At 41.6% G+C, this 11,774-nt stretch overlaps 2 protein-coding genes across 2 annotated transcripts; one reads left to right on the plus strand and one right to left on the minus strand.

The window, feature by feature from the left end:
* Positions 1-1,619: 1,619 nt before the first annotated feature.
* Positions 1,620-3,413, plus strand: LOC141806511 (protein FAM181A-like). The gene is made up of 2 exons (XM_074692082.1): positions 1,620-2,006; positions 2,135-3,413. Exon 2 carries the CDS (start codon positions 2,192-2,194, stop codon positions 2,951-2,953), a length of 762 nt encoding a protein of 253 aa, XP_074548183.1. The 5' UTR covers positions 1,620-2,006; positions 2,135-2,191; the 3' UTR covers positions 2,954-3,413.
* Positions 3,413-6,755, minus strand: LOC141806510 (ankyrin repeat and SOCS box protein 2-like). Its single transcript, XM_074692080.1, has 8 exons — positions 6,442-6,755; positions 5,957-6,126; positions 5,694-5,849; positions 5,357-5,602; positions 5,102-5,273; positions 4,128-4,719; positions 3,885-4,038; positions 3,413-3,755 (listed from the first exon to the last, which is right to left on the minus strand). Exons 1-8 carry the CDS (start codon positions 6,573-6,575, stop codon positions 3,625-3,627), a joined length of 1,755 nt encoding a protein of 584 aa, XP_074548181.1. The 5' UTR covers positions 6,576-6,755; the 3' UTR covers positions 3,413-3,624.
* Between the last annotated feature and the right edge of the window lie 5,019 nt (positions 6,756-11,774).

Consider the following 11,774-nt stretch of genomic DNA (forward strand, 5'->3'; position numbering starts at 1 on the left):
TTTAGCTCTTATTCCCACAGCGACACATATAGAGCGCCGTTATAGATCTTAATACGCTGATACTCAACAAAGCTTTTAATTATATGCATTTATGGTGTGGCTCAAATCTCTGTTATATCTCTTAAGCTTCTCAGGCAAATAAATAACAACAGTGAAATTGCATAAAATAGATAATTCCACTAATGGATGTATCTCAGACCACTTACGCAGAGAAGCTGGTCTAGACAGAGTCAATTTCAGTTTTATTAGAGCCCAGCTGGGTCTCCATCAGACAGTCAACAACAGATTACAAACATATTGAGTACTGTGGTTCAGAGTTTCTCTCCACTGGTGGCAACAGTTTTGCATGAATACCAAAGATATGCAAGTTCGGTGCAAATCTAAGTGCTCACGTTATGCAGTTTAAGAGACACTCACACTCGTGTACCAGTGTAGATGTTTCTCTCGAGGTTGATGATGTGTAAAGGCAGACTGAAAGAAAGTTGAACAGAAATCTAGAGATTATTAAAAGTTAACACCTCTTTAAGCAGTTCCATAAAACAGATTGACCTTTTGAATGTCTGTTAGTTTGACAAACACCCCATCCACCTGTCTGACACAAGCACAGTGACACATTGTTGAATTCATGGATGCCACTTTGCTTCCTCTTTCTCAGTCTCCCTCACTTCAAAAGCACAGGAGTGGGGTGACGAGGGAGGGGGCATTGTTGATTAGCCTTTTCAGCAGAACACAGAGGTGAAGGAGGAGAAGAAAAAGAAGAAGGGGTCCACAATAGGGTCCCAGAACAAGAGGGATGCACTGCCTTGAAAAAGATAGACCGGTTGGTGCACAAATGGACCTGCAGGACTCTCCTCAGACAACCCCAAACTGAGTGAAAGAGGCAATCAATCATGTCGCCTGCTGCTCAGACAGCAAATGGCCTGCACAGCCTTGATACAGACTGCAGGATGTTTTTAAATGATGTGTCCTGATGCGGGAGTGGCTCAGGGTGCACAAGCTTGAGGTGTTAGTCAGCAGACAAACAGTTTCATCACATCTCACTCCACTGCTGCAGCCCTTCAATGGGATGATAGGTACTCCTTTACCCACTTCAATAAGGGGATGAAGCTCAATTAGCATTTCACAAGTCCCCCTTTCCTCCTCCATTGCAACCTTCCCCGCAGAGCCCATGCTTTCTCTGGGGGATTGTCCTGTTTTGGGCCCTTGTTGCCGTTGGCAGGGTGACAGTATTCGAGTGTGCAAACTTGTGCTATTGTCCGCGGGCCAGAGGGAGCCATGGAGACCCCATAATATGACACAGGAAAATGTTTGCTGATGGCAATTCTATGGGCTTTGTCCGACTCTTTCTCCTTCATGACGACTCGATTTAAGTCTCTAAATGTTTGACTACAAATGCAGGAGTGCTATCCAGCTCCTTCCCCTTTGTCCCGCGAGGTTTGAATGAGTAATTCAGCTTTTGTGTCGCTCGATTGAGGGGGCAAACAGAAAGACAAGATTCTTGAGCGCTCAAGCCCCTTTCCATGGTTATGCACTCTTTAGATCCCCCCTCCCTTAACCAAATCCTACAGCTGACATCACCCTTGGGGAGGGTATGAGGGGTATCTGTGTAAAATCAGTTTTTACTTCTCCAGAATAAAGTTAAAAGCAGTACATATCTCAGCTGAATTTGCGCGCGTTTTTATTCCCACACACTCCGGATTTTAAGGGATTTTGGGCCAACGCGTAAAAATCACCGTGTAGGAGAAATATCGCATCCCCTCAGCAGCTTCTTTTCCCTTCAGATCTCCATGACAACAATTTGCAATGGTGAAAAATCCGATACCAGGGCGCTTGGAGGCTGATTGGGGTGCATTGTGAGGGGCCTGGGGTCGCTGATTGGTTCAAGGAAAGCACCATAACTACAAGGAGTTTATATTCATTCAACTTGTTGAAGTGCTCCTACTGCAGCCCGGAGAGACGTTTGTGCTGGGACCGTGGCTTCCAGAGTCTGGATTCACCGAGCAGAGGTGAGTGAATGGTTATTAATCCCTGATCTTTATTTAAACAGAAGGATCAAACTCATTTTAGGGTTCCAATTACAGAATATATCGCGCAATTACGCATAACCTGAAAATATTTTATTACTTCCCTTCAGATTTCAATGATGGTCAACACATTTCATCATGGACTGATCTGATCACAACCCTTGAAGATGGCAAACGCAGACAGTGAGGTCAAGACACTGCTGAATTTTGTGAACTTAGCATCAAGCGATATCAAAGCGGCCTTGGACAAGTCCGCTCCCTGCAGACGCTCCGTGGATCACAGGAAATACCTGCAGAAACAACTCAAACGTTTCTCACAGAAGTACTCCAGGGTACCGAGATGCCACGCGCACAGGTCTGCGGAGTATGGGTGCGTGAAACCGGTGGGGACTGCTCATCAGAGTGTCAAGACCGCAGAGAAGGCCAGCAGCTCTGATGCGCAGTGCGTTGAGAGCACAGGGAACGCAGTGGAGCAGGTGCCCATGAGGAAACGCCAACTCCCAGCCTCGTTTTGGGAGGAACCCAAGTTGACCCTGACTAAGAGGGAGCACCCACATTCGGGATTAAAAAAGCACCCCGCAGGCATCACTGATGGCAACGAAAACGAAAAGAGGAAAAGGAGTTACAGTGATGATGCAAAAGCCGCTCTGTCTGCGGAAAAAGAGACGCTGAAACTGGACCTGAGCTCTCACCACTGCGTGAGTGTGTGCGCCTGCTGCCCCTTCCAGTACCACGGACACCAGGTCCTGCACAGTCACATTGTTGTCCCCCATCCGCCCCCGGGGCTGTGGAACAAATCAGCAGGCACTGAGGCAGAGAGACTCGAGCATCCTTATGGACAGAAAATACACACACACGTGGTGGTCAAACCAATCCCGACCAAACCCACAGTCCAGTCCCCAATTTTCAGCGTGTTTGGATTCATTTGAAAACGCTCTATTATGTAAATAAGACTTATTGACATGTTGTGTTTTGCACGACAAACTATTCAATTTTCAACGTTTGTACATGATCCCCAAGCACTTACTGGACTGCTTTTTTTATTTGTGATGTTTCAAGCTGAAGGACTGTTGCACTTGCAGAACAACGTCATCACACTCTCTTACATGCCAGTCTGATGCCTTCAGGTGTCGAAAAAATGACAGTAAGTTTAAAGGTTTCTACTTTTAGGCTTTCTACAGAGATGACTGCTCTTTTTAAATACCAAAAGTCATGCAGCTAAAGGAAAACATCCTGTTTTAGTTTCCTCTTTCAACTTTGAGAATAGAACGTGGGACGTAGATTGTTTTTTTTCTTTGTCAGAGTAATGTTTGATGTAGGCACATTTGAGACAATGACTTTTATTTTTAAATAAATGATTCAACTTCCCTTGAGAACTCCTTTGGGCACTAGATCATTTTCACTCTAACTCAGAAACTACAAAACATTCAGACAGACACATTAAAGGAACTCATTGTCACATTACACAAGTTATAAATAGGTATAAAGAGCTGCTTTGAGGGAACCATTTAAAGATTCCATGTATCTAAAAAAGGAAACAAAACATGATAAATTTAGTCCCATCTTTGAAGTCCATATTGTTTTTAAGTTCATCTGAGTTTCAGTCAATGTGGCTCAGGTATCTGATGAGTCTATCTGGCAGAGGTAAACTTGAAAGAGATTTCAATCTGTGTCTCCCCATTTGACTCCGAATCCTGATTCTGCAGAGGTGCAGAAGAGGACGAGGTGACACTGTGGATGAAGAGAAAAGATGATAGTCACTTTCGTAATTGTAGATTACATCTGTCACGTGTGCTTGTGTGAGGAAGTGAAACAGACACATTTGCATGATTGGATGTAAATGATTGATGAGACACATACTTAACTTCCTCTTGACAGCAAGCCATTCTTCTTGACTGTCCAGCAGCTCAGTGAGTTTGCTGCACAGCTGAACATGAGCAACGTGCTCCAGCAGCAGGTCTATGATCAGTCCTGCTGATTTGCACATTACAGGTGTGGAGATCCACTCACAAAACTGCAGAAAAACAATAAGTCAAAGGTTAAAATATGTTCAGATCAATCTTAATCATTATCATTTGATTGTTTTTGTGCTTATTTTTATACCTGTGTTGCTTTCTTTGATGGCTCTTTGCAGTTTAATGGAAGCATACTGTCATAGCCATTGCTGCCAACATTTCTCATATGAGCTCCACCTGATGTTGGGTGAGGATCGCTGCTGTATGTACACTTAAAACAGGAGACTGCATCACAGCCATTGTCCAAAAGACACTTGAGCAGAGGCAGATTGTTCATGCAAAGTGCAACAACGGCAGGAAAAGTGGCAGCATAAGACGGTATTTTGGCACCCATATCAGCCCCTCTGTCCAGGAGTAGGGACACCGTGCAGACACAGCCTCGCCGTACTGCCATCAGCAGTGGACTGACAGGATCCAGGTTTAGACTAGCTCCAGCGTTCAACAGCACCTCTGCTGTCTGTACGCTGTCATGGGCGACAGCAAAGTAGAGGGCTGTGGCTCGTTGGTCAGCATACCGCATGGAGTGACAGTGGGTCAGAGTGGCGTTTACGTCTGCACCTGTCTTGAGGAGCACAGCTGCCACCGTGTGTCTGTCATGCTCTGCTGCCAGGTGGAGCGGGCTGACACAGCTGTGACGGAGAACGGCTCGGCTTGTCACTGAGACCAGCAGTGACACAATCCTGAACACAAAGAGCACAATCAGTTTGGTGTTTTTTCTTTTGAAAGAATCATTTGATTACAGTTCAGGACAACAACATTCTCATAGGGGTACATGTGCTTCATTGATTTGCCTATAAGTAACAAACTCCAGTATTTGTCACATTTCGCTAAAAAGGTTTTGACAGAAATGATAAAATTTATATATTTTTTAGCATCAGTGAACAAAACAATAATTACTTTTTTTGGCTGTATTTTCCTTACTAACAACTCCAATGATTTCTGTTTTGATTGTTAGATGGAAAATGACAATACATGCTCATACCTCTTCAAACCATTTATGTTTTCATCAATGTTTCCTATTCTAATGCCACCATAGTAGTATGTTTCTGCGTGTAAACTTACTCATGATGACCATACTGGGCAGCAAAATGCAGTGGTAGTAGTCCTGAGTTTGTTGGCTTGTTAGCATCAGCATTTTTCGTCAACAACAGTCTTACAATTTCCTTGTGGCCATTTTTACTGGCCTCATGCAGTGCTGTGACACCATCACAGGTCTGTATGTTCACATCTGCACCTAAAAAACAACATGTTTTTCTTTTAAACAAAGAAACAAGGATGAAAATATTCAAATTTGGATTATATTTTGCTAAGAAGTACCTTTATCAACAAGGTAACACAGCGCCCTCAGCTGCCCTCGCTGAGCAGCTACAATGAGCGGGGTGATGCTGTATGTGTTTGGTGGATTGATCATGGCCCCAGCTCTAATGAGGATCTCACAGATCTCTGTGTTGTTCCTGGACACAGCCTCATGGAGGGCCGTCCATCCCTGACCACAGCGCTGGTTCACCATGGCACCATATGACAGGAGAAGGCTCACCATGTCCACGTTCTCCAGCTCACACGCTACAGATAGACAAGATACTGATTCATTTCTGACACACTCTGCTGCTTTCCAAATAGCAATGTAGTGTAGTGATTGATTCCTCTGCTCTACCTTTGTACAAAGGGGTTTCTTTGTTTTTGCTGCTGATGTCAGGGTCAGCGCCGGCCTCCAGAAGACACTGCACACATGACAAGTGTTCACAAGACACAGCGAGCAGCAATGCTGTCTGCTCCTGCAAGGTCCTTTTGTCCACTGAACCTGGATGAGCTGGGGCAGAAAAGTATTTTTTTATTTCACACATCTTAGCAATGTTTGCAAATGTTTTAGTGTCTGAGTGATTCACGGGACAACAAATGATGCTCTCAGAGCCCTACCCTTCAGCAAAGTCCTCAAGCACTCTGTCTGTAAACACAAAGCAGCATCATGAAGAGGAATCCACCCATCCTTGCTCTCTCTCAGCAGGCAGTGAGGAGCAGATGTTGCGAGATCCTTTATGGCCTTTACGTCCCCTCTTCTGATGGCAGAAACCACCGGGTCAACATCCCTGAGGAGCAGAAAACACAACACTCTTCACTGTGTTGAAATAATTGTACACTGCATCAGCACTGTTTGTTTTGATCTAACTGACCTTGATTCTTAGGGAGATTATCTCATTTTGTCAGCGCTTATTTTTTATGAATCTTAAATTCTAAGTAGTGTGGTTTGATATGGTGTCCTTTAATACATAAACATAAAAAAATATTTACTTATATTCTTTTATAGAAACACTAAGACCCCAGTATCATACAAGGTCCCCCAACACACACACAGACACACAAATACAAAGACGGACAGATGCAGCTTCAAAACAAAGACTCACTCCAGCTCTGACGTGACGTCGCTCTCACCGTGCTCTCTCCTCCTGTCTTCTCTCCGTCGCGTCACTACGTTACTACATTTACCTCCAGCGTTACGAAACTGAGATAAATACTCAGAGTAGCTAAATTTTGTCATGTCTGTTGATAAGACTGGTTTTAAGGCGTTTTTTTGTAAAGTCCAAGTAACGTGGTGCGGTGTCTGAGGGAGCGCGTGCAGTGCCGCGCGAGGCTCAGCTGCTCTTTCAGATTATTTTGGGACTGCATTGTCAGGCGGCAGGGTGACGGTTTATCCTTATATGTCAAGAGACTCGGACATGCAGAGATAAGGCAAACAGCACTGGAGATAATACAGATGCCTCTTTCTACTAATGACTTGATCGAATGGTTTTTGTTTCAGCAACCGCATAATGACACATAATAACGCCGAATGAGAGGGGACTCCGGAAGAAAAACAAAACAAGAAACGAGCAAAAGCGTCTACATTCTTTTACTGAAAACTGATATCACAGATGCAATCTTTTTAGTGTACAGGGCTGTTGCAAGGATCAGAAGTACTGGGGCAACAAGGCCACCCCTGCAACCTTATGGGCCACCTATCTCCTTGAAGTTTTTTTTTTTTTTTTTTTTAGATAGATTTATCATAACACATTTTAATCTATTTTCAGTATTCCTTTTATATTTGAAATGATACCGTATAAAAATCAGTTCCCTAAAGTAACAGTCAGGAGATGTGTAAATTGGTTCTGCTACAACATGCAACCAGCTGTCTCCCTCTCAAACATTACAATTCTAGATAGATAAATGTGCAAATGTATAAAAGTCCTTTAAACTAGTTAATCCCTAATAAAATAGTATCAATGATATACCTTCTGTGCCCTCTTTGGTTGCACAGTTTTCTGCAGTTTAGCATACTTATACTTCATATAAATGAAGTCATTTTATAACCCTCTGAAGAAATTGATTTCCTTTCATACGCCTCTTAAAAGTGAGTGCGACTCGGGGTACTTGAGAGCAAATTATGTCATAGTCTGTCTTGAAAAGTAGCCATAACTTGTCCTCTTTATTGCACCTCATCAGACACTGGGGTGCCAGTGTTACATGGGTGCTGTGGCATATTTATTCAGGATCATGACCACCTGGATTAGCCCATGAACATTTATTTTCTTTGCGATGTGAGTCATCGCATATTAAGCTTGATAAGTACTGGCTCATAGCATCATAAATGGAAGGTGTTTTATGATAACATATCTCCAAATAGTGACAGTTTGAACCTGTGGATGTACTGATTATGTTTCAAATTTTCCCATCTCAGGCCATTTTAGTCAAACAAGAACCATAAAGGCTGTGGAAGTTGCTCTTAACCTGCTCTCCAGTGTATTTTACAGCTTCTTAAATGTGTTATTATCATTACTAGTCCCCTTATAACAAATCCAAGCCTTGATAAAAAATACATATTGATGTACACACATGATATAATAAGCCCTAAGCTTCCCCTTCTATATTCTTAAAAATACTTTGGCTAAAAATGTTGGCACTACTTATTATCTATGTTTTCTCACCTGAGCAGGTTTACTGTTGCATATGCTGAACTGTGATGACTGAGGGAGCATCCAGCCAGCCTGTCTTTGACATCACTGTTGAGTCTCTGGTAGAGAGACCTTGATCTGTTGACCACAATCATCACAGGAGGAAGATGGTGTCCAGTCTGAGGGGTTACACATCCAACAGTGTTGCTCTTTCTTGAGCTGGAGATCCAGGGATAAGAAAAAGCCAAAAACACTTATTGCATAAACAGGTTTAAAAATCCTTCAAAAAAAGAGAAACCCAAACTTACACAGTGAATATACACATACTTCATAGACATACTGTATGAGTTAGAAACCAGGCTGATTTAACAGAGCTGAAACTTACTCTGGCAGACATCAGAGAGCAGCAGCTCAGGCAATGAGCAGAGATGCCTTTTAAGGGCATGTTCAACAGTGTTTGATTCTCCCCCTGGTTCTGCTGACCCAACACTGATGTAGGGTCAATTTTACTCTTACAGTAAGTTAATCAGTAAAAAGATTCACAAAAGTCTGTAAATACAGTTTACTTGCTCATCTATGACTATGGATAAATAAGCTTTCAATGCAAAATATTAATAAATATAAAACAATACAATAGCCAATTAGTGAACAAATGTGTACAGTTCTTGAAAAATATTTCAGAATAAACCAAAGATGTAAACTTACCACCAGACGATAACCTCGTCCACACTTGCAGAAAATGCTTTGTAAATAAAATATGTTGGTCCACACACAGCAAGATTTATACTGCCTCTTTCTGTTGTATCAGCTCTGACTGTGACATGCAGAAGTGGGAAAACGTGCTTTAAGGCCGAACAACTATGACAGCTGATTTTGGTTTCACCATCACATCTTAGGAAGTTCGTCAGAAAAAAAAGCTTCCTGTGCGTAGACTTGATGTGGCTTCTGGTTTTTGCATGACACAAACAAGTCCTTCAACATATCTGTCCAGAGCTGGAGGGGCTGACTATACCTCTTAAAAAGCACATTTTTGAGAAAGACATATTTTTTTGCTCACAGGGACAGTAAGTCAAGCCATTATATGCAAAATGACCTGTTGCCTCTTACTTCTTTAATCAGCTAGAATATGAGAGGAAGTTCAGTTGCAATGTTATTTGTTTACCTCGGCTGTGTCATGACCAATGCATTACAAGCTTCATTGAGCAGGATTGTCGTATAAGTACAAGGACATGTTGAAAATACTCACAGGTGGTAATCAGTTTCACACTTGCATGGGATCAATCTGTTCAAACCAGTTCCTAAAGACTGTTTGATGGACAGGTCAAAGCAGAAAAACACCTGGTGGAAACTAATTTATGTAACTGTAACTCTTCTCCAAGCAAGCATACAATCCAGGTTACACTAGCCTTTATTACAGCAGGTCATTATGACTTGTCAAAGCAGGAAAAGAACAGGTATAATTGGTACCATTTGCTTTGGCTCTGTTACAGCCAGGAAAACATCATTAGAAAGCCATTATACACTACAAATAATGGCTTCTTAACAAGTGTGTCTAAAATAGTGATAGTTTTGTGGTGATGTATGTTTTGTATGTCAAAATGTTTTTAATTCAACCCACAGTAAAGTGCTAGCAAGTCATATTACTGCCCGTTACAAACAAAGATCTTAAAATGTCATTTTCTTCAAGTCCTCTTATGAAATGTTTTTAATTTTGCTACTTTAACAAGGAATAAAACATAAAACATGAACAGTGTGACACATGCAGACTGATTTCCATTCATTTGCTGAGAGGAACTTCAGAGTTTTGGTTTTAGGACATGTGGTCAGAAAATAGTATTGTAGTTTCATGGTGCAGTGTGAAACTTCTGAACTGAGAATGAACTTTGCAATGATGCTGACTTGTTCAGATTTGTATGGATTTTACCAGAGCCTTTAGCTGCTCTGGCCCCCCACCTCTGAATCTCCCTCCCCTGGGACTTCTGTAACATGGACTCTTTCTCACACTATTCAAAGCCAGTTTTGTAACATATTTTTGAACTTATATATTCACTGTTATTCCTATTCATGAAACCTCTGTACATATTGTTTTTATACACAGTAAATTTTTCTGGTCAAATTTATCTATTTTTTTGTTGCACTGTTTTTCATCCTAACTCTGCATGAAAGGTGACCTTGAGTGTTTTGAAATGCACCTTTAAATAAATGTGTTGTTGTTGTTGTCCTTAAGAAAAGGATACATAAAATTGGATCAAGATAGGTAAATACCTTTTTTTATTTTTATTGGTGTTTCTTTTATTTTTAGGAACTTGTTTTCAGTGAACTTATATAATCAGAATACTGTGGAGCTATTACTATAGCAAAATTATTTGTGTGTGTGTGTGTAAATGCATCCACAAATATGTGAACTGATACACAAATGTGTGAGTCAATCCCCAAATGGGCTGATACGCAAATGTGTAAACAGATTTGCAAATGTAAAACATATTTACAAATGTGTGTACAAATGCGTACACAAACCCACAAACGTTTTGACTGATTTGCAAATGAATATATTGTCTCAAATGGTTGAAATATCTAATGTTTTGTCTTCAAGACCTGAAAACACACACAAATCATCAGTTACAACAGACGCAGGCCTCCCAATTGGCTGTTTGCGGACATGTAATTTTTGCTACAGTCCTGCCATGTGAGTAATCTGCAAATGCATAGAAAAAAAATCTGTCTGTCAGAGGAGGGTTAGTTTACCCTGAGCTCAGGCTTCCAGGTGCAGGCTGCCTGTTGGAGCTATCATTGTTGCGCTGTGCCTCAGTCCCCATGCATTCTATGCCCTCTTTGGCTCTTTTGGATTATTTTGTGAAGGTAGACATTATTATCATTTTCCCCACAAAGATAGGCAATGTTAAACCAAATTTAAAAACTCCAACTTTTACTTGCACAAGGCAGTAAATGGTCCATCCTCTTTGCCGCACAACACTAGCAAGAGTACAAGGCACTACAATAATCCAAGAGAGCTAAAGAGGGTGTGAAATATATAGCGGCTGCAATAATGGTTCCATACCATAGACTGTATAAAACATGGACCAAGTCTCAGGGACATCATCTGTCTTTTCCTGATACCATAAAATGAAGCCAATCTGTGGACGCAGCCACATTGGATATGACGCAGGCTTTGAACTTCTTTTCAAAAAGCTACAGGGTGCCCGTCAGTCACATGTGCTGAGCCGTGTCTCTGATTGGACACTCAAATGATCCTAATTAATACTAAACCATGGAGTTAGAAAAAAATTCACCCACTTTACAGTGTTCGCCGATAGCAGAACTAGAGTTTCATCCCCTAGCTGTTTTTTTTTGACCAGGCTGTTAATGGGTTTTCTAATGCCGTAAAAGTCCTTTTATATTTTTGGCTTGGTGTGTATGTGACACTCAGTCTCTCCGCAGCCAGCTTCAAGTGGATCCACGATAAATAGCAACTTTTAGCACTTTCACATTGGCTTCATTTTCCTAAACCGGATGTTGCCCTTGCTCCATACCTGGCCACCTGCGCCTGTAAGCCCAAGCTTAGGGCAAACTTACCCTCACTTTTTTTCTATGCATTTGCAGATCCCTGGCATAGCAATACTGTAGCAAAATTCACATGTACCCAGACAGCCAGGTCTTGTTAAAAAAAAATCCACTAAGACTTTTCAGCCATTTTAGACTATCTACTATTAGCAAATCAGTCTACACATTTGTGGATTTGCGTAGGCCTACAAATTTGTAAAATAATGTACACATTTGAAAATCTATTTACACATTTGTGGATTAACTCA

This window comes from Halichoeres trimaculatus, unplaced genomic scaffold (genome assembly GCF_033239565.1).
Source record: "Halichoeres trimaculatus isolate MK-OKI-2021-1 unplaced genomic scaffold, fHalTri1.1 fHalTri1_scaffold_17, whole genome shotgun sequence".
Taxonomy (NCBI): Eukaryota; Metazoa; Chordata; class Actinopteri; order Labriformes; family Labridae; genus Halichoeres; species Halichoeres trimaculatus.